General features: G+C 50.2%; 10 protein-coding genes across 10 annotated transcripts; 7 read left to right on the forward strand and 3 right to left on the reverse strand.

Annotated features, from left to right (window-relative positions):
* Positions 1-1415: 1415 nt before the first annotated feature.
* COCMIDRAFT_91417 (uncharacterized protein) lies at positions 1416-3542 on the reverse strand (the record flags this gene model as incomplete). The annotated part of the gene is made up of 5 exons (XM_007688374.1): positions 1416-1475; positions 1553-2627; positions 2675-3015; positions 3067-3269; positions 3317-3542. 5 exons carry the CDS (start codon positions 3540-3542, stop codon positions 1416-1418), a joined length of 1905 nt encoding a protein of 634 aa, XP_007686564.1.
* Positions 3543-3916: 374 nt separating this feature from the next.
* COCMIDRAFT_4025 (uncharacterized protein) lies at positions 3917-4628 on the reverse strand (the record flags this gene model as incomplete). The annotated part of the gene is made up of 3 exons (XM_007688337.1): positions 3917-3941; positions 3993-4492; positions 4596-4628. 3 exons carry the CDS (start codon positions 4626-4628, stop codon positions 3917-3919), a joined length of 558 nt encoding a protein of 185 aa, XP_007686527.1.
* A 1412-nt stretch (positions 4629-6040) lies between these two features.
* On the forward strand, positions 6041-7670 carry COCMIDRAFT_91614 (uncharacterized protein; the record flags this gene model as incomplete). Its single annotated transcript, XM_007688375.1, has 2 exons — positions 6041-6091; positions 6141-7670. The coding sequence occupies 2 exons, from the start codon at positions 6041-6043 to the stop codon at positions 7668-7670; spliced, it is 1581 nt and encodes a 526-aa protein (XP_007686565.1).
* An 804-nt stretch (positions 7671-8474) lies between these two features.
* On the forward strand, positions 8475-9536 carry COCMIDRAFT_91432 (uncharacterized protein; the record flags this gene model as incomplete). The annotated part of the gene is made up of 2 exons (XM_007688376.1): positions 8475-8779; positions 8852-9536. The coding sequence occupies 2 exons, from the start codon at positions 8475-8477 to the stop codon at positions 9534-9536; spliced, it is 990 nt and encodes a 329-aa protein (XP_007686566.1).
* Positions 9537-12053: 2517 nt separating this feature from the next.
* On the forward strand, positions 12054-12367 carry COCMIDRAFT_4028 (uncharacterized protein; the record flags this gene model as incomplete). Its single annotated transcript, XM_007688338.1, has 2 exons — positions 12054-12106; positions 12196-12367. 2 exons carry the CDS (start codon positions 12054-12056, stop codon positions 12365-12367), a joined length of 225 nt encoding a protein of 74 aa, XP_007686528.1.
* Positions 12368-13182: 815 nt separating this feature from the next.
* COCMIDRAFT_35470 (uncharacterized protein) lies at positions 13183-14756 on the reverse strand (the record flags this gene model as incomplete). The annotated part of the gene is made up of 4 exons (XM_007688362.1): positions 13183-13751; positions 13805-13986; positions 14038-14286; positions 14341-14756. 4 exons carry the CDS (start codon positions 14754-14756, stop codon positions 13183-13185), a joined length of 1416 nt encoding a protein of 471 aa, XP_007686552.1.
* Positions 14757-14960: 204 nt separating this feature from the next.
* Positions 14961-16558, forward strand: COCMIDRAFT_4030 (uncharacterized protein; the record flags this gene model as incomplete). Its single annotated transcript, XM_007688339.1, has 3 exons — positions 14961-15236; positions 15285-15959; positions 16007-16558. 3 exons carry the CDS (start codon positions 14961-14963, stop codon positions 16556-16558), a joined length of 1503 nt encoding a protein of 500 aa, XP_007686529.1.
* Positions 16559-18796: 2238 nt separating this feature from the next.
* COCMIDRAFT_91628 (uncharacterized protein) lies at positions 18797-21427 on the forward strand (the record flags this gene model as incomplete). The annotated part of the gene is made up of 4 exons (XM_007688377.1): positions 18797-18960; positions 19010-19483; positions 19535-19637; positions 19685-21427. The coding sequence occupies 4 exons, from the start codon at positions 18797-18799 to the stop codon at positions 21425-21427; spliced, it is 2484 nt and encodes an 827-aa protein (XP_007686567.1).
* Positions 21428-21956: 529 nt separating this feature from the next.
* On the forward strand, positions 21957-23276 carry COCMIDRAFT_35473 (uncharacterized protein; the record flags this gene model as incomplete). The annotated part of the gene is made up of 1 exon (XM_007688363.1): positions 21957-23276. One exon carries the CDS (start codon positions 21957-21959, stop codon positions 23274-23276), a length of 1320 nt encoding a protein of 439 aa, XP_007686553.1.
* An 842-nt stretch (positions 23277-24118) lies between these two features.
* On the forward strand, positions 24119-25556 carry COCMIDRAFT_91421 (uncharacterized protein; the record flags this gene model as incomplete). Its single annotated transcript, XM_007688378.1, has 3 exons — positions 24119-24891; positions 24939-25341; positions 25401-25556. 3 exons carry the CDS (start codon positions 24119-24121, stop codon positions 25554-25556), a joined length of 1332 nt encoding a protein of 443 aa, XP_007686568.1.
* Positions 25557-27921: the final 2365 nt, after the last annotated feature.

Raw genomic sequence — 27921 nt, forward strand, 5'->3', positions numbered from 1 at the left:
ATATATACTTGTCCTAGTCGGGTCCGAATCGGATCCGACTGAGAAACGAGTAGCTGATGAAGGGGCGGCTGATACTTCCTCCGATCCGGCTCTGGGATTGGTCCGATACTTAGCGAGGCTGTAACATCGTTACAGATTGGGCAGATAGTGTTGCATTGGCTGAACTGTTGCACGCACTGACTACACGCAGTAATCCCGCCTAAAACCCCAACATCGCGAGGAGAAGCCGTGCCAAACGACTACCAAGCTTTACAACGGAAAGTTTAAATTGCTTGACACCCATTCTGAATCCAGCTCGTGCGACAACATCATGCTGACGAAAAGATGAGACTTGTACTAGACAACGGTATCATGTTCCCTCTCGGCGAATTGATGAAATGGACAACGCCACCCATTCACGGCCACAACTCAAAATGTAAGCGCAAGCCGTCAGATACCTCATCTATATCCGTTTTTCTAGGGCCCACAACTTCACCGAAAACTGGTTAGTTGTGCTATTGTCAGCGCAATTAGCGAAATCAATAGTTCACTTTTGCAAGAGCGGGCTTGTGGAGGTACTGATACTTCATGCGGCAGGGCGACATTTGTCGGGTGAACAATAGATATACTTTCGTAATGACAGACCATGACAATATTCAAAGATCAACTAGTGGGTATGTAAAGTGTTGACAAAGTAAACAGATCTCTCTTCAAACCACATTCCATGCATTTGTTGCAAGAGCACAAGGACGAACAGTGAGCGGCGATCCTGAACCGATAGAATGGTAATAATCCTGCTTCTCCTTCAAGTTCATAAAGCGGAAGCAGAGTGCGACCAAACCCATCCAAATGCTTCCCATCTGCATTCCACTGAACGAGCACCTTGAGGAATGATTATCTAGGCCACACGCCTGCTTGAGGGCCGTCATCGCACAACATTGCGCCGACTAGAGACGGAAGTCATATCTTTAGACAAAGGACCGAGTCTGTTTCTGGAAAGGCTGCCAAACACGTTTTGGCTACTTCTGACACCAGCGCGTTGTAAATTCTTCCATTGGAGCTGTGAGCGACCAGAAGAACGCCCCGAGATGACCGAAGGCATCGATGATAGTACCCTTTCAATTCGATCATGTGTGGGATTCTTTCGGAAGGATGGAGATGGTACTGTGCGAACATATCCAGTCGGTTGCCTGACATAGGATGGTTGATTTTCTGAAGAAACATATGCATCATTGCCCGAGTATTGCGGCCATTCGGTCTCCGGTCTTGTGATAGATCTGCTCGAGTCTACATGACGAGTTTGGCGATAATTTGAGGGAAGACTTGATTCTAAATTCGTTCGATTATAGCTCCGCGCCAATCCCCCACTCCTATTCCTAGGACTGATGGGTACATCGAAGAAAGAGAGCCCATTCAGGCCGCGTGGCTCAAGCCAATTAGCCTGAGGCTTTGCCATCGTTGACCTTTGAGACCGATAGACGGCGGAATGATTTGAACTACCCTCAGGCTCAGCGAGTCCGGATGGCGAATAGATTTGGGCCTGGCTATGACTATCTCTGAAATGTGGACTTACTACATTCTCGATCGAATTCCCTGGATGATGGTATCTTATAGGTGACGGCTGGGCGCGGCCAAGATTTGGTCTGTTGTACAGTCTGTTGGTAGATGTGTTAGTCGGTCTGGATTGTGGAGGTCGCTGGTAAGCTTCAACAGAAGCAGATGATCCGTGCGGAGACGAGTGCATAGAAAATTCTCCTGGACTCCGGAACTTTTGTCGTTGTGTAGTTTGTGGGATGGGCTGATTCTCGTACACATGCCCTACTTGCCTTTTACTTCCGTCACTTTGATAGTCTAAGCCAGCGTTATCACCCGGGTCTTTCAAACCCAGCTCGACTTCATCTCCGCACGAAAGGCCATCCATCAGGCGAATATATGACGGTTCAATGGCTAGTTGGACCGGATCGTATCTTTGACTATAAGACTCCGCCTTGGCAGGTGAGGATGCTCGAAATATGAAATTGAACTGGTGTTCATGCATGCCAATCTTGGCGTTTGGTTGCGGACTCCTAGAGCCCAAATGTTGAGATTGTTGCTCCATGGGAAGGGCACCTGACATGTACGGTGGTTCGCTATGAAATCCATTGTGAGCCTCTTGTCGCGTAATGTTGGCACTTTGCCAATTTGCATCCTTGTACATCTGAACACCCCTACCAAACCCCAGGTTTTCGTCTGCCAAAGGGGAAGACCGGTCACTGGAGAACTTCTTTCGTAGAGTGGGGAACATCTTGCGCATGGATTGCATCCTCGATAGTGGTTTTGCTGGGGGCGGCATCATTTGTCCACTTGGGGAACAATCGACTTGCATATCTTTAGGAAGGGGAGAGTCAAGACGTTGCCGCTTACCAGGCCGCCGTAGGTAGGAGCTCGAGGACTTCATTCCTACTTTGTCTGATGCGTGTGCATATCCACTAACAGTATGACTTGAAGTGGCTTTTCGCAACACTTCCTTGAAGTCCCTGTGATCATCACGAACGAGGGTTTCGTCACTATCGAACGCGCTGGGGTCCACCCCCTTGAAGTTCGGTATAGGTTGCATAGGCATTGCAAATCCTAGCTGGGCGAGTCGCTTTTGCATCTTCTCATTCTGTCTGGGAATTTTAGTGGATCATATGTGCTACAAACATAGTTCACTTACTCTATCAACATCGGAACGAGCTTCAAGTAGTGTCGAATTGCTGACTTGTTCGTAATAAATGTCTTCAGATCTCGTGCATTGACATTGAGGCTACGGAGTTGCTCAAACTCCTGTTCAACACCTTGTAGCCGCTGAATCTCGGCCTGCATGGCTTCAAATTGATCCTTTTGCACTTTTAGCTCGTCGATCTCCTTTTTTAAACTGATTGTCTTTGCGTGCTCTTCAGACACGAGATTGCGCATGCTGGCAAGCTTCTTTTCTGATTCCTTGAGGGTTTGTTCGAGAGGCTTGCGGGTCGCATAAGTGTTTTGGCAGTACCTTATGAGCGCGATGTATTGGAACTACATGATGTTAGGTGTTTATGTTCGTACATGTACAGGGTAGTGACATACACGCAAAGCATCCATCTCCTTGCCATTGCCATCAAGTCGAATTGGCGGTGCAGTGAACCAGGACGGTGGGATCATGGGGTCGTATTCGTTCTTATTGAAGCCACGAATCGAGTACAGAAACTGAGGCTCACTGTCGCCTTTCTCTTTGATGCACACAGGGCACGGCGCTTTTGGACGCTCTTTGTCGCTATGGAAAGGCGGCCCTGAATAATGATTAGCAGTCATCTTACATGGCATTGCGGCCACTTACCTCCACCTTCGAGATGGCTACTACAAATGACATGGCAACAGCTTGCGAGGAAGAGCCGCGTCACGAGGCGGTCCTTAGGGTTGATGCCATCCGATAGACCGCGAACGGACTCATTGTGGCCTTCGTATACATCGGTAAAGGTAGAGCTGCAGAGCGAACAGGAGTAGATGAAGTTAAGGGGAGCAGAACCAAATCCCATTGGCCCTTTCTCGGGTGTAGAGCCCATCTTTGCGATTGTCTATATTGGAGAAGCAATGGCGCAGAAAGTGAGAGTAAGGTGCACGTAGTTTGTGTGTGACGGAGAAGTTGGGAGCTGCAAACCACGATGCCAAGACAAGAGACCCTAGTGGTACCTTCCTTGGGTGGTAAGAGGTGAGAGGTGAGAGGTGACTGTGACTGTGACAGCGCGAACATTATGAGAAATGAAATGGGAACATTCACAAGAAAAGCGCAGCACGTTCGGAGACTAGCACAGATGAAGGGCACTTCTTACATGAAATTTGAAGAGTTGATGGAAATATGAAATGAAATGGAGGAAGAGAAGCCTCATGTATACAATGTATCTATCTTGGGTGTCGTTACCAGGAGCTATATTCCAATCTAAGCAAATGTCCGGCACGGGTACCTATATCCTGTTAGCACCATAGCCTGCAAGTAGACTTGTTTCGTGGCGTACCCATCACCGTATGACTGGTCCTGCTCCAAATCATATCGCTTGTGTCCCGAAACACCGGTGCTGTGCAGGCCGCTAGGAAGCGGAGGCATTCCACCGGGTCCCAGCACATCCTTTGCAAGTCCAGTGTTCTTCTCAAACGCAACAGCAAGTCCTTTCGCACCCTGCTCTTGGGCAGCAATCAGAGACTTGGAGCCCGCCTCACCAATCAATTCCTGCTTAGGCGCTGCTGCGCTTCCAACCTCGAGCAATGCAACCGCGTCGGCCTGGGTGACAGTCGAGAGCTTAGGGTAGCGTCTTCGCACATCGCGCTTCCAGTACGGGTTCTCAGCGATGTCGGCAGCAGGAACAGTAACGGGATCGTCGTAGGCCATGGGATCGTTTGCGCCGGGAGGTGGGTTACGGAACTGCGGGTTCAGTGGGACACCCGTGGAACGCTTGGGGTCGAGCGCGAAGAGCCTGTTGATAGCTGCATAGATACCGGTAGGTTGGACAGTATATTTCTACATGGGCATCATCAGCATGATGCCTTCAATTGCAGTGATAATAGAAGGTGGAGGGGCGTTCGGGCGAGGGCATGCTGCTATGGGATTGGGCGAGCCGTACCGAGAAGACCGCCGTCTTCAAGTTCTTAGCCATTTTGGGCGCTCAATTGCCTGGGCAGAACGGAGGAGCAGGGTCGAGTCGAAGTGCGTGCGTGGTGCTGTCGCGCGTTCAACGATGCTATCGTCAAGGTTGATGTTCGCGAGCCTCGACATCTGCCAAGACGGCGATTGCCGCTTGGGAATTGCCGCTTTCTCATTCGTCAATTCACCCTGAAATCGCACATGAACGCATTCCTGTATCACACGTAACGTAACGGCGGGAAATACATGATATTCGAATATCCTGTTTTGTTCACGATGAAAACTCAGTCTTCCAGTCTGCATCACAGATTTCGTGTGGGCTGTGATCAAGGAGGCACAATCAACCTGAGCATGCGTGTGTAGGCCAGACTGGCAGGCAAATGTACGTTGAGCGAAGAATCGGACATTCGAAGCTCATCTTCAGGCACGTTTCGATAGTTTGTCTAAAGCTTCCACATTTTCCTCCAAGAAGTAATTATAATTGAATAACGTACTTCACATCCTGGTCTGCCTATAGCTCGCCAATCCGAGTTCGTAAAGAAGTCATTATCACCTCACGAGAGCGCGCACCATGAACTGCATTTTGCTCTGACTGCCACCCACTTTGCTAGAACTCGCTTCTAGACCTCCCAGACCAATCAGATATCTACTGGCCTAGATAACTGAAGCTACAAAACTCGTGTGCTCGAATCTCCTGTTGCTTTATCGCTGTGCCATCTTCTAGATAGCACCTCTGCGGATCAGCGAATCAACTTTGCTCAACAAAACATTTTCTACGGGTGATTTGCGGGTGCAGAGTGATCGCGGTTCCCCGGGCGGAACTTGATCACGATACATGACGCCATGTTTACTTTTGAGATAGTGACAGTGCTGACATGCATGAATGCACGGTAATCGCCATGGAGTCTTCCACCAGCCATCCTCTCCCTCCCACGCCTACGCACCCAATATCCGCGCCCTTCCTGACTGCAAAAAGCGGGTCGAACTACTAAGCTGCATCATTATCCGCGTTAGCGTCATCGCCTGCCTCGATATCCGCTGTGTCTGGTTGGATCCCGATGCATTGCTCGAATATCCGACGGTAGCCGTAGTGCGCCGCAACATATACCCAGTGTTCCCGCATGGATCCTGCTTCGACTAAGCTCTAGTAACAGGGCAGATGACCCCTTCACCGGGCTGAAATCCTTTGTCATTGCAGATGCAGAGGGTATCCGGGGGAGATGCGGATGGTGGTGGAAGCGCGCTGGAGTACTTAGGTTGCTGTTTCCTCGTGCAGAATGGAGCAGTTGTACAAGAGATTTGAGCGTGTTTCTGATCACTCTTCTCGAGAATATCTTCTCGTGGCAATGAGATTGTGTGTGCATCAATAACATTTCCTGCCTGAACTCAGACCTGCTACGAGAAAAACTTACTTGAACCGCCATCATGGCTGTTCTCTTCCTCCTAGGCTCCCTCCTTGGAGCGCTGGCACTCTACGTAAGCTGCTCGACGATCTATCCATACACGAGACTAACCGAAACAACAGATTTTCGGCGTCATAGTCTATCGACTCACCCTTCACCCTCTGGCTTCTTACCCGGGCCCTTTCCTCGCAAAGATCACCGACATCTACCTTGCCTACTATGCCTACAAAGGCTCACGGCATCTCGCTTTCCACCGTGCACACGAGAAATACGGTACATACGTGCGCCTAGGACCCAACTTGCTCTCCGTCAACACGGCAACCGGTTTGAAAACTATCTATGGGTTCCGCTCCAATGTCAAGAAGGCATCATTCTACGAAGCCTTCCCTAGCACACCAAAGGCCGTCAGCGTGCACAGCGCAATTGACAAAATGCAACATGCCCGGAAAAGGAGAGTCATGAGCCATGCATTCAGCGATTCTGCAATCAAGAGTCTGGAAAAGTACATCCTGGCCAATGTACGCGTTGGCTGTGAAATGCTCGCGCGCAAAAGCAACAATTGGTCTTCCGGGAAAGCCATGGGCGACGAGAAAGACGGTGGCTGGAATGACGTCTGGAATGCCGCGCACTGGTGCGAGTGGCTTGTCTTTGACATCATGGGCGATCTAGTATTCGGAAAGGCTTTCGGCATGTTAGAAAGCCCTGCTAATCGTTTCGCTACCGAGTTGGTTGGCAACGCAGCACATCGCCATTTGATTTGTGGTACGCATCTTACCATCCACAACTGGCACTTGGACAAGCTGTTCTTCCGCAAGATTGCTGGCCAGCGTGCACAGTATATGCAGTACAGCAAGGGACAAGCCATGGAGCGCACCAAGCTGGGCCTAGATGTTGATCGCAAGGATTTTTTCTACTATCTGCTGAACGCCAAGGATCCAGAAACTGGCAACGGCTTCAGCATGGATGAGCTGTGGGGCGAGTCGAATTTGCTTATCATCGCCGGCTCGGATACTACTTCAACAGCCATGGCCGGTACAATGTTCTATCTCGCAAACAACCCTTCAGCTATGCAAAAGGTGTGCAAGGAAATCCGTGAAACCTTTGCTGATGTCGAGGAAATCGTCACTGGACCCAAACTCAGCGGCTGCTCTTTCTTGCGCGCGTGCATTGATGAAACGATGCGCATGACGCCCCCGGTGGCCGGTGCTCTTCCCCGAGAGGTTCTCACTGGAGGTCTAGATATCGATGGCCGCCACATTCCTGCCGGAGTAGACGTCGGTGTTCCCATCTACGCAATCCACCACAACCCTGAGTACTTTCCTCAACCATTCGATTACATTCCTGAGCGCTGGCTTCCAGACCCTACGGTAAACCCTCACCATAGCAGTCTCCAGGCGGCTCAGTCAGCATACAACCCATTCAGCATTGGTCCCCGTGGGTGCATTGGTAAGGGTCTGGCGTATGTCGAACTGACTGTGACGATTGCAAGAGTTTTGTACTTGTACGATCTGAGATTAGCTCCCGGTATGACTCTGGGTGCAGGAAGCAAGGAGCTGGAGGAGGGCAGGAATAGGGAGACTGAGTACCAGATCATGGATGTATTCGCCAGCAAAAAGGATGGACCAATGCTGCAATTTCGCGCACGATCATAGATTAAGACAAAACTTTGCATCTGAATACTTCCAGTATATACTTTACACTCATCAAAACAGACGCCAGTTCATCATGTGCCGCGACAATCAAGTTCCTTACCACACATGAGCTATTTGTTCAAACATGTTTTGTTGATACATCAAAATCCCCAGGACCGAACACGCCCCACGTCCCAAAAAAAATAAAACATCAAAAACATACGACAGCGGGGATTCGCCAGTGGTCACCCACCTGACTACTGACCCGCCGGTAAACTGTTTAACTAAAGAAGATCAGACGGGTTTCAGTGGTCCAAGTTTCCTATGGTCGTATGTACCAACAATTATAATTGTGCTGTTTATATCGGCAGTCCGAAATATAGAGGACTCATGATTTACAGAGACCGTACATACAACGAATAAGAAAAGGGAAACGTTCGTCTCCATATAGCACATCACCGATAAAACAGAACGTACACGGTATTATGGGGAAAGTCATGTTGTGTGACGAAGACACCGATCAAGCAGATATTCATGAATTGTTCACAGAATGAAGTATAGTTCACTTCGATATGTTATGAATCTGTACTTGAGCTAAGCTAGCCCATTTTCGAACCGATAGAAGATTTCGGTTAAGCGAGTGATTCAAGATGCACAAGAGATAGTACAGCCTTGCAGTGCGTTATCGATAGCAGGCCTTGGCGCTCTGACAAGGCGTGGAACTTTTCCGGCCAATGTTGACGCACATCCTGCACCCAAGCACAACAATCTTAGGGTTCTCTGGCCAATTGCATTGCTCTTAATTGTATACATTCACATCTCACAATGGCCGTCTCAAGGGTGTTCTCACGGAGTTACCTTCTCTGCGGTGCGAGCGCTTCGTGCATACGCGCCACTCGCTCAGCAATCCCATCAATCACTTCGTCATTGCCAAGGAGAAGCTTCACTTCCAGTATATCAGCATGGGAGGATATCATTCAAACACCCTCAAGAGGTCCAGAGATCGCTCTCACAGATAATCGTACCGCTTCAGCCGGTAACACAGCAAATTCCATTTGTTTGCTAAAGTTATCGAAGCGACTATCAAGAGGCGACATTGAGAAGCTTTTGCAGGAAGATGGCTTCAACATGTATGTTCTTGATTGGCTTTCTAAATCGCATGCAAGCTTTACAATTGCACATCTCGACTAATATGGGCATAGAAAGAAGATACAAATGCGAGTGGATCGCTTCACATTCCAGAATGACACCATGTGCTTTGTGGAGCTAGGAAGCTCTGAAGAAGCCCAGAGAGCGGTCAAAAAGCTTAACCATGCAACATTACAGAACAAAAGCATTGTAGTCAAGCCTTTGAAAAGCGACTTTTACTGGGAGCCTGAGCCGACGTCAAAAAACTCGCTCTATGGATCTCGCTTCTTCAACAACGCAGGCGACGATGCTGCGCAAGAGGCTCTCCGCCCCTTGGCCGAAGGACGCCGAATGATTCTTTCAGTCAAAACACCCGGCTGGACGCCTAATGCCAAAATCAGCGAAGCCAGACAAAACGCACATAAGATCATTGAGGAAAACTTTGGCCAATACGGTATTGAGAGGCTCAGCGATATGTCAGTCTTCTTTGGCGACAAAAAGGAAAACCCACGCCTGCTGGGCTGGATCGACTTCAAGACGAAAGAAGGTGCTGAGCAAGCGGCTGCGGAGAAGCATGATACGGAAATCAATGGCCGTCTCGTGTGGCTACGAGACTCTAACCCCTCCAAGTGGAGAGTACAGCAATACTGGAAGTCTGCCCCGCAGTTGGTACAAGATATGCAGGAGAAAGGTATGCTGTCGAAGGAAATGTACGAAGACAAGTTTGTCACTCCACTCCCGAAGAACAAATCCAATTAGATGGCAGAAAAAGTTGGCAAGAGATATTTCTCTATACTCTATCAAATGGCATTTCGATAATCAGAAAGCGTACTACTAGTATGGATCGGGGAATTCTATGTATTTGTACTAAAACAGCATGTGCTAAGCTCTGCTCTACCTTAGACAAGCCGAAAAGACGGTGAATTGTATATCACCTAGGCAGCTAGATGAGAGACGTAGTACGCAGGAAGGATAGTCAATGTTTGAAACTGAACTTTAAAACGACACGCCAGCACCAATCCAGAAACTGCCCCATAGTCCATCAATCCAGCATGCAACCGTCAAGCTACCCAACCCAGCCCTACTTACGCCATACCCGTCATTTGTCACACTTAACCAGATAAACGAGTTTTTTTTTTTTACCAAATAATGCACTTGCATTTCCTAATTCATTCCCACGGTAACCCTCAGGCACTTTGATGCAACAGTAACAGCAACAATATGTGCCCGCCCACTCACACACATACCGACCGCCTCATCCCGCCCGTTTCCGAGCCCGTAAGTTTTTGGAGCACATCGCCACCGCATGCTGACCCTTGCAATTCCCCAACTGGGCAATTCTCCTGCGAACCCATTGATTCTCTTCGGTATCGCAATACGCGGAGCCCGACAGTCTTCGGAACCGAAGGGAGGTTCGACGAGAACGGGGCGGCAGAAAAGGTGGGAACGTTCGCGTGTGTGTGTGTGGCTGGCTGGCGGGAAGTTGTGTGTGTGAGCGAGCAATTGCCGCAAGGGCGCGGGCGCGCGGTGCGCACTGGCGCCGGTTTGCGGAGTTTTTTTTCTTGGGCGGCTGTCAAGTTCCGACCGAAGCAAAGAAAAGGGACAGAAAAGTGTGCTACATAGTAGTAGTAGTAGCCGCCGCCGCAAAAAAGGGAGTTCGGGGACTAAATCGTCTTTTTTCGCGCTGTCGCCTCGGACTTTTTCTTTAAGGTGGTATTCGATAGATTGAGGCTATCGGGCCCCCCCCTTTTTTTCTCCTTCGAGAAGATCCATTAGGTACATGAGGCTTTTTGTTGGTTTCGCCCTTATTTCTGTGTTCTCCAACTACGCCGTTGCGTCCCGATTAGCATAGAACTATAACAATGGATGTGTACAAGGCCGCCGCTGGAACCAAACTCTCTTATCAGTTACTATCGGCACACTCGGCCAGCCACATGTCAGGCTCTAGTTCTGATTTCGCCATGGTCCATCCAATTCAGACCGTCTATTCTGGCCAAGAGCCCGGCTATCCATCTCGTTGTGTTCCGGCATGCAGCCGGTAGCCAATGAGGGCGCACAACGCTTCGAGGTTGGAGCTGGAGGGAAACCCTGCATAAGCTATCATGGCTAGTGTGCTCTGCACTCTTCAGGGTCCAACCGGTCACCGGCGCACGAAAGGCGAAGGGGTGAGGCGAACAAAGTCTGGGGTACCTGGGTTCTTCTCTCCCTCGTCGCCGAATGACCGTTGTTCGGCCACAAGTTTCAACGGGGATTTTGTTGGGAAACAAAGGAGACCGAGAGGAGAGAGAGAGAGAGCTGAAGGTTCGTGATGTGGCGTTCTGCAAAAAAGTACACGAGGGGGTGCTGTTGGCACTTTAGAATGGCGCACAAGTATGTAGTATGAACGTGTCAAGAAGAGGCACGAGGGTCCCTTCTCTCCACCGCCTCTTGATACCTGTCCTCGCATAGCCGAACCGCATCAGCCGCGCCTCCCCGACAGAGTTTCCTCTTCCAGGGTAAAAGCGTTCATCTGGTTGGGCCCGCTTGGACGGGCTTTGCATTCCTTATCGCTAATCCGGGGGTGATACGGAGCGAGCAGGCCTGTAGGGGCCCCATTTGCATTCCATTTCCCAGGGGTCCAAGCTCCTCCCCCGGCTTCGAAGATCAAAGGAGTCAGACCACGGAGTCAGACTAGTTGTCTGTAAGACGGCGAGATGCAGATGAGTGATTATAAAGATGCCGCCCCGGGCTCGCGTGAGGTTACTGGGGTGCTCAACGTATACTGATTGCGTTTATAATCCGCCGTGTTGCTTCAAGAGCTTCACATACCATTTCCTGTCTTTGATATTCACGAGAAGAAAAAAAAGGGAAAACCATACTCCGACATCTGTACACGCGTTCAAGTCTTATTCCTCCGATATCGCTTCTGTTGAAATCGTTCTGTTGCGTGGCAAGCTTGGGGACACGATACTGCAAGACTCGAGGTGTGTAACATTCCATCACCGCTACTCCACAAACATGCCATATCTGCACCGCCACGACCACCGCGCCAGGAAAAAAAAAGAGAGAGTCTAGAACATCGACCCTCGGTTTCCGCGGAAAGAAAAGAATAGACCCCGATTGCCACATGGGAGAGCAAACTATAAATTTACGAGAGAACAATTCGAAAAATAAGCGGTCAGCTAACCAGATATATATAGACCTCTCACTGTAAATACCTAAAAGACCATAACCAAAGGCCCATATCTCGAAAACCCCCATTTTCTCCAGCATCTCCCAGGAATCCAAACGGAAATCATGTGCTCATACACCTACTCGTGGTACTACTGCAACCACGACTACTACATCTGGTAAATTCCCCCCCTCTCACCAGCATACCTCAAAAGCCGAAAGACTGAGGGAATTCCAAAACAAAAACTAACCAGCAAAAAAAAAACAGGGCCAACAGCATCGAAGTCTGCTCGTCCCGCCTCCTCTCCGGCTACTCCTACGACGCCTGGTCCATCGACATGTGCTCCAAGATGAAGATTGAATGCGGCGGCTTCTCAAACTACTACTGCACCGACTGCTCCGAAGACGTAGCCTTGGAATTCGAGCTCGATGAGCTATAAATCACCTTCATCCAGAAACTACCCTGCATCCGGTACGTTTTCATCTCCATTTCTTTCTTGTTAGAAAGTTTAATTTTCTCTCTCTTTCTCTCTGGGTGCTGCACGCAAAAAAAAAAAAAAGAGGAGGACGAGGAGGAGTCGTGGGAAACGGAAACGTTGTGTGGTTTGAACGGGGGCGCGGGAAAGTGGGCAAAACGACAACGGGACGGACACATGGCAAGTGGGGGGGGACACGCTTGGCAGCCACCCTGCGTCGGGAAATGGGGGGGGGAGAGAAGGAGGCGCTTGTGGAATTAGATGGCACGATGGGTTTATTTGTGGAGCGAGGCTAACGAGCGGATGCAGATGAAGAGATGCAGCCGAGTGCACATGTTGCAACGCGACGGTGCTTGGGGGCTACTACGACTAGCTTGAACGGCATATGCCTCACCGCCCTTTTTTTGGGGGGTCCCCCGTTGAGCCCCCTTCGCGATATTTGGTCCGATATCGTTGTTTCCCGATCTTGTTGTTTTGTTATTGTTTGTCCGACAGCCCTGTGTGTCTGAACGCGCGATACCTCTTTTTCTTTTTTTTTCAGCTCGAGCGTTGTTGGCGCATAGTAGGCGCATAGTAGGCGCATCCTGCAGCTGTGAGGCTGCATTCGCCAGATTGGGTTATTGAATGGCGTTGGGACTAGAGTACGTATAGCGCGGTGTATTCATTGGCTATTTAGAGCGTACATTTTGACTTGACTTTGATCAATCTCAACAACGCTTTTTGTGAAATCAATATTCAATATGGTAGCATTCTTAGATCCTACACTTGCATTCTGCGTCTTATTCCGTGAGACTGTCCTCCGCCGTCTTCGGACTGACCGTGTTCCCTTCCTCTAGGGTCTGCCTAACCTGCGCTGCTCGCCTCCTCGCATCAATATACATCATAAATTCCTGATATGTTCTTGGCATAACCCTGATGTTCTTCGGCACTGTGAACGTGTAGTTAAATTGACCAGTCGGCTTCGAGCGGCCATGCTCCACGTCCCTCACCTTGGAGTCAACGCGAATTTGCACTCGTGTGTACTTCGAGTTTTCGTCAAATTCCTCACCTGGTGCGCCAATAAGTGGCGGGTCTGTATACACTACTGTTGCCGTGAGGTACAGTATGCTGCCTACAGGCACAGGGTTCTGGAAGGTGGATGGATCGAGCGACACGAAGGTGGGGCGGGCATGGGCAAAGGCTGCAGCGGTAGTGAAGGCGAGCTCAAAGGTTTGCTTGAGGAGGAAACCACCAAATATCATAAAGTGGTGCCGGTTACGGTATTGAGGCTGCATGATGGTCGCAGTCTGCAGCCGGGTTGCATCCATGGGAATTACATTGTCGGGTTTACGAAGTTCGTCATATGGGTCTGTATCAATTAGCCCACAGACTCATTTGATTGTTGTTAAGAACGTAACATGCCGTGGTACTGCAATTGCTTTTGCCAAAACGCATGGATCAGATCGCTCTCAAGATCATTTGGTGTATGCTTAAGAAGGGAGGTTTCCCGACGCTCTTTTCGCACTCTTGAATTGCGTTCACCCAGAGCGTAGATGCGTTGTTCTTCAGGTGTCTCAATCTTTAACGGATTGACGTTCACTGGTCTAGTAATGTTGTCAGTCGCCAATCAATATCACAGGTGTCAAAGATCCTACTTCTTCGTAACGGGGTCCAGAGAAACCATTGTGAAGGTGCAATTGATGAGGACGTCTTCATCTCTTGTCTTTTTACCCTCTTTGGGTGCCTTTGCAACCTGCATGGTGATTTCCAAGCTGCTCCTGCCTGTCGCATATGTAACGCGACCAGAGAGCTCCAGATCGCATATCTCTGTTAGTGGAGAATGAATGGTGATGCGGTCACAGCTTGCAGTAACAGTGGTCACGTCATCTCCTGTATGCTTGTATCTGTAGGCATGTTTAGACGAAAGTGATTATTCTGCACGGCCACTGTACGCTTACGCAATAATACCCGAAAGTGCATCAAGATCCATGAAAATGGTCCCGAGGCGGATGTGACCCGATGCATTGAGATATGTGTCGAGTATCCATGGATCCTGGGCGAGAGGAAGTACGACTGAATGGTAGCTTTCGCTCATGCGCTTTGGCATCAATTTGCGATCCTTGGGCAATTCGGCCTTTTTGGACGGCTCAGAAGGCTGATTGGCCTCTGCTTGTTGTTGTCGTAGAGCCTCTATCCAGGGAGTGCGCACTCGCATGGCAGTGAGCTCTCGGAAGACGCCATCGGTGCGTGGTGTCGGGCTACAGTGAAAAGACCTGCAGGATGCTGACAAGATAGCGGATGAGGATGAGATGGTGCTGCCGCATACTCGAATTTGACTGACGCGCTGGAGCACGTTCCTGGTGAGAACCCTCATGTCGGGATCTGTTGTGGAACTGTAGGGCGGAGAAGGCGCAGGGGGTGACGTAGTACCGACTGGCATGAAGTGACACGGCGGTCCCGGGTCTTGGCGCGGAAGGCGATACCGCACACCTGCCACCCGTCATTCTTCTTACACACTCCTTCTCGATGCCCCCTCAATCCTCTTCCTTGACACACATGAGAGTCATCCGGAGATAGGATGTTGCGATCCGTCGAGCTGGGGCGCGCAGTACTGCATGCACCCACTGCACATCACGAGCTATGGCTCACAACATTGATCACCATCTCACCAAAACAGGACTCACCTTACCTTGCACAGCTCACACCAGTTCAGTGTCTTGAAGCCCTTGCATCCGGGTCACTGTGGGTTGATCGTGGACACGACATGCATGTGGATTTACAATTGACGGTGAATAACAAGGCGCTGCCCCACAAGCAACTCCAAATCCTCACGAATGCTATTCTCCAGGCTCCAGTAAGCCATACTCACATCAGCTCACACCTTTCCTCTAACCAGATTAAGGTATGGCAGCAATTAATGTTAAGACCGAGTCTTCCCAGCAATCCCACAACAAACCCGGGAACGATTCGACTCAATATCAGTCACGCTGCTGTCGCTAGAGAGGAAGTAGGACAAAAGCATCATAGGCTGTTTTCAGATGTCCCAGCTACAGATATTGGGCCACCAGATGATGTCATTTCCGTATCACTTCATTCAGTTCGCCTCTGCCTGGATATTCTAGAGATAGGTCCACGCCGGAAGCTTGTAGTGCCGAGATCGAATCTCTCTCCGAATGAGCGCATTGAAGCCGAAGATAAGACTATGATGCTTTTTGATGCAGAATCGACTGGAAACGCCCCAAGTCACGATGTACCAAAACCTTTTCCGTTTGATGCTAGCAGAAAACGAAAACGATCTGTCACTAGCATGTCACTGACGCCTCTGGAATCTCCCGGCCGACACCTTAACCGTGAAGAAAGAGATACGCGGGTCGATCTTAGTTCCCAGGCACCGCACAGTCTTTCCTCGATGATACAATTTCAAGCTGACGTGCAAAGCATGGTCGATAGCGCGCTACGTCTCTCCATACGCGGTACAATATCCAAACATGCCACTGGTTTAAAAGCCAAAGCAAATACATTCAGTCTAGGATTGGCTGATGTAGCCCCTGCGTTATGGAGAAGCGGGTACATGGAAGTATGGAGCGCTTCACATCACTCAGTGTGCTGCTAATACTCGAATAGGCTTTGTCTCAGAGAGCCCAATTAATTCCTACGATTGCCCAATCACTTGTTCAAACAGGCTTTGCAAGAACAATTTCTATCTCGCTGAAGCCCAAGATGGAGATCCTCAGCAACGCTACTTGTGAGGGTGGACGAGATAATGCCCATAGATCAGAACACGCCATTGATCCCAACACCGCTCGTGTCACGCGATATGTCGCAAGTAATCTATGGGTACATTCACAAAAGATTCTACTTCGCGACCCTACACCGCCGACGTTAGCTTGTATTGGCTCCACTTCAGACGAAGTCTACTCAGACACAGATGATATGTCAGTGGGGAGAGACACCGATTGGAACGAAGGTATATATGCAGAACACCACAAAGACATGGCCCTTAACAACTCAAGCGAAGGTACTAACGACGGATGTTTACTGCCTTCTACACCGCGTTCAGTGGCTGGTGACAATCATCAAGTCCAAAATCCTCACCAAATCCTTATCAAGCCCATCACTGACTACGGTATTGCCACTTCGGAAGAAGAGTTATTGTTTGATCCACTTTCCTACTAGGCGTCCTCAGGTCTCTACTCCGGTTGCAATAGAAGATCTGAATGACCATGTTTACAAACTCATAACATATTCTCGAACGCATAAGCCCTGGATAACAGGTATTTGAACATGGGCGCAGGGTGTCCATGCCACGTTCACCTGATGTAGCTCTCAAAAATTGCCTGCACATCATCTGTGGTGGCTGATGCAGGGTCTTTGTGTGAGCATGAGAAGAACAGGCCCAGCATCCGAACGCAGCTTCTGGTTGGACGACAGCTACTGATACTTGGCTTTAGCGCACTGCACTAGTGTCACGATTGACATGATTAGGTTTACCAGCTTGTTGGAATCTGTTTGACATGCATTAGAAGCTGTTTCACCTCAGACTTCTTCTATCACACGATCAAGAGTAAATACTCAATGCGTCTATTTCTATGCAATAACGTTGCAAACAAGAACGAGGTTATGCGTCGCTACCTCTAACACTGCATCGGGTCAGGCACAACCGACTCTGATCCCATTTTTTGGCCTCAATCAGAATCCGAATAGTAATAAAGCAATTAGAACGACATATATATATCATCAAAAAATGCAGGACTCTCAGAACCCGCCCACGTGTGTGGTGCTTCGCTGCTCAATCCTTGGCGAATCTTAGGGAATTCGTTCCTTGGCAGGGCGGCAAGCTTTCTCTTGGCTGAGAAAGGGGCCTGAATCATGAGCGCCCCAGGCCTCAGTTAATGGAGGTACACCAAGCCCTGAAGGTATATATAGAAAAAGGCGTTGGCCTAAAGTTTATTCTTTTGTCCGCCCCCACCACATACGTCTTCACTTATTATACTAACCTGTGGAAGGTATTAGTTTCAAGCCTACACTGACATGGTCTGGGACTTGTCTCCGGCAGACAGCTGTCAAGGAACTGTACACCAAAGTTTCCACTCTTAGCTGCAACCTTGTGGATGCAACACTTGATATCGTACAAGTCCTTGGCGGTAGAAAAAAGCTTGGTAAAACGGCCTGCTAATTGGCTGTGACTCCGTCGGATAGAATTATCAGATAATTTAAGATCCGCAAACCTTATTCGATTCCCAGCTCAAATGTCCAACTTCTCAATTCATGACCAGAATTCAGTGGGACAATCAACACGTGATCGTCAAAGCCCTACGTATCTATGAATGCTTCACAATAGCATCACTCAAAGCTCGAGATATTCAGACACACGAGATTTCCATAAGCACCCAAAACACAGTGGCTCAACGACAACGATCCCTCTGATTTATTATCCACGATCTGATCAATACTCGCCAACCGATACCGCCAAACTCCACTCCACAGTAATTACTAACAACTTCGCCAAGTGTTATCGCACCGAAAGGCGCCACATGAGCTCACGTCAACTGGTGACTCTCGCCCTTCGTAGCATCATGTCTTGTTTGAGGAAGCTTGTCAGCCAGCGCTAGGCAGTGGAACAACGCTTGCCATTTCGATACTTGGACAAACAAGAAAGCCCTTTACGGCGCACTTATCGGATGCGAATTATATACAGGACTTACAAGCTCGTGAAATCCATTGCTTTGTATGGGTAACTTTCTTGATAATTACCAAGCCACAGGAATAGCGCTCTCACACTGAGATATATGAAATTGCAGCGCATCGGTAGATCAAAGCACACCAAACAACGATAATCGACTAGAGTTCTAAGTGTCAAAAATGCCAAGAAACTTTATCCATTGATCGAGCCCTCAGCCCTGGGAGCCTGTTTCATCGCCCACGGCTGTCACCACCATTTAGCGCATAAATTGTGGCGTTCGCAACCCAACCTAGCGCCAACTCCTGCAAGGAGCAATTACTGTGGAGCCTTGTGGTCTGTTCTAGGATTCATGTGGCGAGAGATGGTGTAACGGGGTTGTCCGTTGTTGAAAGAGGGGAGGCTAGATTTTTGATTTAATAAAGTGCCAGAGACTTCATTTGATGTGGTTGGTACATTCGAAGTTATTCACTTGTTTCGCATTGATGCGGCTGGCTGCTATAGGAAAGATTGACGTTTGCGATAGACGAATTTGGTCGAAGGCACACTTTTTGGAAAGCGTGTAGCAACAGCGTTGCGACTTCGCTTTGGCCCAGGTGCGTAGGTGACTCTTCTCAATTGATGTAATGTGCTGGAGAACCATACTCTAACGATATTCAGATCTACCGGCAAGGCGTCTATGCACAGGTGCATTTCCCTCTTCCTTGAACCACCACAATCCCGTCGCATATACCATGTTGCGGCCAGACATCCAAGACAAATATCTCGTCGGGACTACGCCTCCCATATCCTTCCTCCCGTATCTTGTATTCGCCTCCTTTCTTGTCAGCCTGGCAGGTACTTTTACCACCGTAGAGTTACTGCACAGAAGAGCCTCTGGATCAGGATGGCGTCCCTGGTACGTACTCAAAAGCAAATATCACATCACAGCGTCTCACACATTATAGGGCGGACATTGCTATTTGTTCAGTAACATTCGGGCTAGTCGCAGTCTGGTGCATGCATTTTGTCGGAAACCGTGCGATCATCCTTGGTGACGGCGAGTTAGAAATTCAGCTATACTACAATGAGACATATGCGGTGTTGTCAGCTCTAGTACCCATTATCCCCATCTTTATGGGTCTCTCGGTCGCGATCAGATTTCACGAGCTGGGTCGGCGAGCTATCATTCGATACGGATCGCTTGCTGTATGCGGACTGTGTACAGGTGGTGCCGCTACCATGATGCATTTTCTGGGAAACATCGGTATCGAGAATTGCAGCATGTCGGCGAACTGGGCGAATGTGGTAGGTTCTGCAGTTGTTGCTGTGGTCATATGTTCGGTTGGGTTTGGCCTCTTTTTCTACTGGGGAAAACTTTGGATGAATAATATCTGGAGGCGCGTATTTGTGTCCTTTGCTCTGGCTGTGGGCATTTGCGGGTGAGTGATACCGCACACGTATGTTATGATAATCTTTCTGACATGGTCTAGGATGCACTGGACGGCAGCAATAGGCACTTGGTATCAGATTGAGGCCTACCACGATGGCAAGGAAGCGGACCAGAACGTAAACCTCATTGTCGCTTATTGTCTTGTAAGTCACATGCTGCAAATGTCAACTATGCTGCTAACACGGATCAGTTAACAATTTCATGCATTGCGTGTGTCATACTCGGCATCATCAAACAACGCCAACGGGAAGAGGTAAAGAGCAGGGCGCAGCAAGCCGTTCTAGCTATTGCTACCTTTGACCCCTCAGGGAAACTGCTGGTCAACAATACTGGGTTGATGCCGTGCCAGACCATCATACAGCATTTCAATCAAGGAGCTTTCGACGACGAACTTGACACGTCCCACCCTGTTTTCCAATGGATCTTCAGGGTCACACGAAACTGGAATGGCATCTCCGATCTCATTCCGTCAATGCGTGAACACCTGCAGCTGGCCGGATACCTCGAAGCGACTTCTCCCGGAAACAAAAGACGCAGCTCGTTACACGAAAGCGATGATGCAACCTCGTCGGCCACATTCCGCAAATTGTTTTGTGTCACAGCTGATGAGATGGCTACAGCTCTTGATATGGGTCTCGAGAAGCTGGGGTGTCTATATGAGGATGTTTTGACTACTGGCACGATGGCCAACAATCGCGGCACGTGGACGGGTACACATACAACTAAGACTACTCCAGATGTGAACATAACAATCAACGATCTCGAGTCAGGAAGAGTCGAGCCAGTCGTATTTGGAAAGGGACAGATGCTCATACTTTCGAGAAAAGTCGACGCATCAGAAGCACACCGATTACAACAACTAGGCTACAGCTTCGCGGAAATCGAGCAGGTCAGCCATAACATAGCACGCAGCTTGCAGATCCCCTGTGGCGACCTCGAGGATCTTATCATCCGCCTACATGCTTTTAGTGAAAGACAATACTCTGTTCCGAAGAGCGGCACCTACCTCGCCTCTTTCTTGGTACAACCAAGACCCGGCATGAAAAGCATGGATGTCGTGGTACCGCGGGCGAATTCAGGCCGGCTCCCAATGGTCAAACTTGATGACGATCAGCTCGACAGTCATCAATTAGAAATCCTCTCAACATTCGACGGGCTCACTTTGGACCGGTGCCTGGAGCGGATCAAAGCCTCCTCAGAACCAGATACTAAAGTCTCCGCTTTCATGCGCAAATTTGGCAATCAGATCGAAGCCCTCCTCCGGGAATGCCCTGAAGAGGCTCTGCATTTTTCCACGTTCTCGGCACAACAGCTCGACATGGTGAATGGACAAACAGATTTCAGCCAGGCAAAGGTGTTTGCTTTCTGCGGTATCAAGGAAATTTACGTCCAATCGCTGCAGAGCCTCAGTCTCAAGGCAATACCGTTTTCCTTTTTCAAGACATATCTCAGGTCGCAAACAGGATGCGCAGATCATGCTGTGCTCGTGCAAAGAAACCACGACGAGTTCGGCTACCTCCAGCGGGCGCAGTCAAATGCCGAAACTTCGTCTTCTAGCCTCAGTTCCAAGTGGCCATGGAGCCTTCGCAAGGAGAAATCACTATCCAGCGAAGGGAGCTGGAATGAAGAATCAGACTCTGTGAATAATCTCGTCAACCATAGACGGCACATTAGGACTCTTACAATGGCCTCGGGGCACAGTATGTGGGCCAAGATGGTGACGACTTCCCTTGAGGAAATCAAGTCGCCTAAAAGCAAAACCAGTTTCAAAGTGGAGATGCATAGTATGAAGAGAGCGAAAAATAATATGGTGGACCAGGAGAACCAAACGCTGGCTGATCTGCTGATGACGATTACGACAGCATCCCGTAGCTCACTCATGAGCCGGCCACCTACCAGTGCGGAGTCTGGAGCTAAACACTCCTTTGCATAGATTTCATTTGTGTTACGAGATTTCTCTTTGAGCGCTAATAGATTCATGATGTTTCTTTTCTGTAGATATTTGATATATTCATTATTGTATGTAGCGACAAAGGGCAGGATCCACCAGTTCGGGAAGTGGCGTGCTCTAAGAGTATAGGTTTGATAGATCGGGATGACTTCAGAATAGATAATATGGTTGTTCATGGATTCAAAATGAACAGATAAATGAATTTTAGAGAAATCATATGATCACATGATTTGGCGACGGATGCAAACGAATGCGGATGTCCGATAACGCACCGGAGATGGTGGTGGTGGGATGCTTGGCGTACCTATGACGCTCATCCGAACTTTCTGTGCCCCCCACTCTCGAAGTCTCGAAAACATTGACTCGGTCGCATAGCTCAGCGAGAACAGCAGACACAAGCTTGCTAGATCTCGACCTGTACCGGGCTTTTGTCTCGTCCCTCCAAGCTCACAATTGCTTGTCTCTGACGACTATCAAAAGCTGCGGTTCGCGCGCAACCCCTCCCTCTACCATGTCTCCACCAGCAGACACGCAGACACACAAACTCTCACGACTCGCAACCCTCACACCACCCTCAAACTCGCGAACATGGCAGTCCGCGCCACACCCGACTCTTCCCATTGTCGCGACTGCCTGTTCAGACCGAAGCGTTCGCGTGTATAGTCTTACATCTTTTACACTACTTCACTCGATAACCGGAGGTCACAAGCGCAGCGTACGGACAGTATCATGGAAGCCCGGCACACAGGGCCAGAGCATATTGGCTACAGGTAGCTTCGACTCGAGCGCAGGCATTTGGCGGCGCGAAGAGCAGGGCGGCACACTTGAAAACGACTTCACGAACCGGCGCATGGGTAACACTGAAGACGATGACGGGGACGATGAAGCAGAAGACTATCAATTCAGTTGCATTCTCGATGGTCACGAATCTGAGATTAAGTGTCTCTCGTGGAGCCCTTCCGGGCAGTACCTAGCCACTTGTTCGCGTGATAAGAGCGTGTGGATATGGGAGGAACTGGAAGATGACAACTTTGAGACAGTAGCCGTGTTGCAAGAGCATGACGGGGACGTCAAATGCGTGGCGTGGCATCCAGAAGAGGATCTTCTGGCCAGTGCAAGTTACGATGACACAGTCAGACTTTACAGGGAAGACGCGGACGATTGGGTGCAGGTTTCCATGATAGATGGACACAGTCAGACGGTATGGTGGGCTGAGTTTGAGGGAAGCGGAATGAGCAAGAAGGATTGGAGAGCACAGAGAGAAGGGCTATCCGAAGAGCAGACACAGTACATTGAGAACCTTGAGCGCTCGGGGCCACGGCTGGCGACATGCTCGGATGACCGCACGGTGAGGATATGGAGGCGAAAGGCAAAGGAGAGGGATGATAATTCGAGCAGCAACACGGGTATACCAAGCATCATCCGTTCGGCGGCGATTGACGAAGATTGGTATCAGGAAGCCATACTTCCGCGAGTTCACGAACGCGCCATCTACTCAGTCTCATGGAGCCGCAGGACAGGCATGATTGTCAGTGCTGGTAGCGACGGCAAGATCATCGTGTACAAAGAGCGCTGGAGGCAGGATGCCTCGAATACTGCCAATGGCAATCAGATGGAGCTTGATGCGGCGCAGGCGCAGTCACCGACAGAATGGACACTTGTTGCAGAGCTATTTTCAGCACACGATGTGTTTGAGATCAACCATGTGGCCTGGGCGCGGAGAGTAGACCAGGGCAAGCGGTCTGAAGATGAGGAGGTAGTGCTGAGTACTGGTGATGACGGTGAGGTCCGGGTCTGGACGCTGGACGAACCGGCTAGGGCAGGAACATGAAGCCTAGGCCTATTACCGCAAGCAGTCAAGCCCTGTTGTCTCACCATATCGTATGACCTCATGTGCTCTTTTTTTACTCTCTTTACTTAAACTTGCGGTCTACGCGCCACAAATGAAGACCATCGGCGGCTTCAGACGGCAGTGGGCTTGAATTGAATTGATGGCTTGGATCGATTCCAAGTCGTCATCGCGTGCTTGTCGAGTCTGGCGCGTTGCAGGCTCTGCTGTACTGTAGCAAGGGGACGGGAAGAAGGCCAATCTTACAGAATGCAGGAATCAGAATGGGAAATGCCACACGTGGGCGGTCTTTGGCGATTGCTGGTATGCGGTGCTGTGGCGCAGGGGGCGGCGGGTGAACTTCGTCATGCCAAGGGCGATCGCGATTAGGATCAGGGAAGCGGTGCGAAATTTATGGGAAGATGCGAGGTGTAATCTACGCGTATCTGGCGACGCTTATTTGCCCACTGTGTCGCGATTGTGCACACTCTTCTGGCCACTTTGCCTGTCTGTGTTGTTCCTGTGCTCTGCCTAGTACTTACACCTGGTGAGCCCGGCCGTGTCGCCTTCTCGACACCTCCCTCCTTCACCCTTTAAGCGGCCCCCTTGGTAGCGGTCACTGTAGCTCCAGCTTTCGGAATCCGACCCACGTCTTCCGCGTATCAGGACCGCGCGTTGTCCATCACATAGCTCCTCGGTCTCCTCCACCCCACACCTGCGGTCGCTTCCATCCCAACGCATTTTCGCCAAGAGCGCGTGCTCTGTAAGAAGACAGACGTTGCGCCCGTAGTCGCCCTCCCCCTCTCGTTGCTTGGTTCACCGCCTGCACCCATCTGCCATCGCCTATGCCACCAAAACGAAAGCGAACCTCGGCCGTAGACTCCGTCAAGCAGGACGTAATGGACCCCGTCCAACCCTCTTCCCGCGATGCATCCGACGAGGGCACCGTAGACCCGGTGCTCAAGACCGTCACGTCCAAGAAGGAGCGCCAGGCCGACACCAATGGCACGGCCAAGCGAGTACGTGTCGCAGACGGCCCTCACGACGGCGAGAACGACGACGACGAGCGCGCCAGCAAGAAGAGCCGCCGCACATCATCCCCTCCAGACAGCGAGCATGGCGAGGCAGGCGAGGCCGAATCTATGCGCATGCCGCCCCCTCCAAAGGCCGGTCTGGTCGATCCCGTGGGTTACAAGACGAACCCTCCACCCCAGGGACGTCCAGTTAGGATATACGCAGATGGTGTTTTTGACCTGTTCCACATTGGTCACATGCGTGCACTTCAACAAGCCAAGACTGCCTTTCCAGACGTCCACCTGGTGGTCGGTGTCACGGGCAACAAGGAGACACACAAGCGCAAGGGTCTGACTGTTTTGTCTGCAAGGGAGCGCGCCGAAAGCGTACGCCATTGCAAGTGGGTTGACGAAGTCATTGAAGACTGTCCGTGGATCGTTACGGCCGAGTTCTTGTTGAAGCACAACATTGACTATGTTGCTCACGACGATCTGCCATACGGGGCGGACGAGGGCGATGACATCTACGGCCCCATCAAGGAGCGAGGCATGTTCCTCGTCACCCAAAGAACAGAGGGTCTTAGCACAACGGGTATCATTACCAAGTAAGAGTGTTGCTACCGCCAGTCAGGAGCCTGCTAATATATTGTAGGATTGTACGAGATTACGACCAGTACATCGACCGCCAATTGAAGCGCGGAACGTCACGAAAGGAACTCAACGTATCGTGGCTGAAGAAGAATGAGCTCGATGTCAAGCGTACAATGGCGGAGCTGCGCGACAGCATCAAGGCCAACTGGACTACGACCGGCATAGAACTCAGCAAAGATTTCCGCCAATTCTGGCAATCAAGTCGACCAGGAAGCCCGGCCAGAACTCCCACAAAGGAGCATTCGCAAGCCGAAGCCATGGATGTCTCAGGCTCCGCTCGATCACCCTCGGCACTCTCGCGACTCAGCCATCTAGACATTCCGCGTGCGAACAACCCCTCGAGGGAATCGTCAGAGTTCACCGCTGGTTACAACCTTGGTCTGATTGGAGGTGTACGGTCATGGGTACGTGTTGATTTCTTTTGTCTGTGAGAAACGAGTGAGAAGCTAACATCAAACTGCAGATGGCGCGTAGTCGTCGCAATTTGAACGACAGCCGGCCCCAAAGCCCTATTGACGACAGTTCAGACGAGCATGAGACCAAGAGCTCACATGAAACCCCACGCGGACGCACTGGCAAGCAAACAAAGAGCGAGCCATCTGTGGAAACTGCTGCTTAGGAAGCGTTTACTTGCTACTTGTAATAGATGATTGCCGCCTGCCTACCTCCCTTTTTTCATTTCCTCGTTATTATTACTTATCCTAATATGATGCTGTTCCCCGCGCGACCAAACACGCTTTGTTTTTTGTTGCATAATACTAACAAATGAATGAGTGTCTAGCCGCATCAAACAGATTGGACTTTTTCCACAGATTGATGGACAGCTTGTTAGTGCTCTCTTGGCTGCTAGGCAAACAAACAGTTCACGTTCAAAGCGTGTGTTCGGCTTAATTTCTATTTTCGCTTCCTTTGATGGTTGATCATGTTGGAACTCGGGTTCAAGACTAAATCGGAAAGAGGTATCGTGTTCGGTAAATGGACGAATGTGGGAGATACGAACAGAGAAGCCAGTACCATTAGCGAAGCGCCGGCTAAATGTGTATGTTCGTGCATACACCATACTCTCAAGACAGTACCGGTCTGTTTACCAGAACTGCGTCCTCGTTACATGACTCCAGCGCAATGAGTTGTTCAAAGACATCCTATCAGCACATGATACTAACACAATAAAGTTGTGATCCAAACAGAGAGAGTCCATGTCACACCCCGCACATGCCAATACATCACAACTATCACATATACCCCTGCTGGAGATCTAAACCCCAAAAGGGCGTACAATGGAGACCCCGAAAAAGGCAACTCAAACCGAAAACCTTGTGCTTTGTTCGCTCATGGCAATCGCCAAGCGGCTCAAGAAGGGAAGGGGAAAGCAACAGCATGGGGGTGAGTTGCCAGCCTGATTGCTCCTACTTGATTGTACTGGACAAGGAGATAGAGAAGGTGTAAGGTGTAATGTATACTTGAAGAAAGGCAATCAGAAGTCAATATAATTCACAAGCTACTCACACAGTACCCCCCAAACAGTCACAGCAATTCCAGCAGGGACAAGACAAATTCGGACGAAATCATAATCCCACTTTTACCCATCCACTTACTTTGCTCATTCATTCGCCTCACACAAGAAGTATACCTATAATACGAAGGGCGGGGGAAGGGGAGAAATAAGAAGTATGTGCACAGCCCTCTTCACCATCTCCCACCACTGCGCCTGCCCCCCAACCCCCGTATACCCGTACGTCCGCCTCTGCAGCAAAGCCACGCAGCACCAGCCCGCCCGGGCGTGTGCGGTGGGCAGTCGCATGAGTCAGATGGCGTGGGCGCGGGGACACTGTGCGTGGTGCGTGGGCTGCCAAGGTGAAGCGTTGAGGGGGGAGAGGAGGGAGCGTGTGAGGAGGGGAAGGGGGGGGGGGTTTAGAGAGCGGTGATAGGGCGACGGGGCGACGGGGGGGTGTGCAAGGTGGATGATGATGGAGGTAGATGGAGTAGGATGGGGGGTAGGGGTTAAAGAGGACAGCTGGGAATTTTGGACCGGATTTGAGAGGGAGAGGAGGGGGGGGTGGATGGAAGCATGCATGCGGGTTTCTTTTGCGAGTGTTGGGTGGGGGTGGTTGTTGCAGGAGGGAGGGGAGGGAGAGGGGGTGGGAGAGACACGTCATGCGAGAGTCTAAGTGTATACGCAGCGTGTATGTATGTGTGTATGTATTTGAGTGCATTTTTTTTTAAAAAAAAAAGATATTGGGTGCGGCAAAAGGAAAAGATTATGCAGGAAATGGGTCGGGAATCCAGTGTTGGTATATTATGGGTTTCGATTGGTCGGGATTGCCTAATCGGGTTATGCCTGGATTCCTCATACACCGGACGACGCGACAAGAGGCCCATGTCAAGTAGGACCGCCAACCGGACCCAACGTCAGCGGGAAAAAAGAGAGAAGCGGGACGAAATCTTGGTTGTGCGTTTGACGAGGCGTGTGCCTGGGAAGGGGATCATCGGAGTAATTAATACTTAGCATGGAAAGATTGTAGCCAGGCACCAGATGAACGGGGCGATTTAGCGGCGTTCGGGGAATGGGCGGCTGAGAGGGCTAGAGTGAGGCTAAAAGAAGGAATGCATCTCGTCCGAATACACCTATGATGACGGCGCGACATCCGCGCGACGACGGCGTTAACCGCGTATCTTCGGAAGCGGACTGTGTGATTGCTGTATTGTATGTACTGGGTAAGTATCTTGCTCTATTATGCCTCTCTTTCCCTCGGCGTCTTTTGTCCTGTTACACAGACATGGACGGGCATTGTCTCAGTCTCCTTGGCTCCGCGCCCCCGTCAGTCGGTACACTCACACTGTATCGGCACTCGACCGGGGAGCAGGCTTCAGCATGGCATGGCTGGCTCTTCCCTGGGTCAGCATGCAAGCCGCGCGACTGCTCGCCCTGGTTTTGGTTGCTTGGAAAAGTGAGGCGGTGGTGATGCGGTCTCCGGTGCGCACGG

This window comes from Bipolaris oryzae (genome assembly GCF_000523455.1).
Source record: "Bipolaris oryzae ATCC 44560 unplaced genomic scaffold scaffold_41, whole genome shotgun sequence".
Lineage (NCBI taxonomy): Eukaryota > Fungi > Ascomycota > Dothideomycetes > Pleosporales > Pleosporaceae > Bipolaris > Bipolaris oryzae.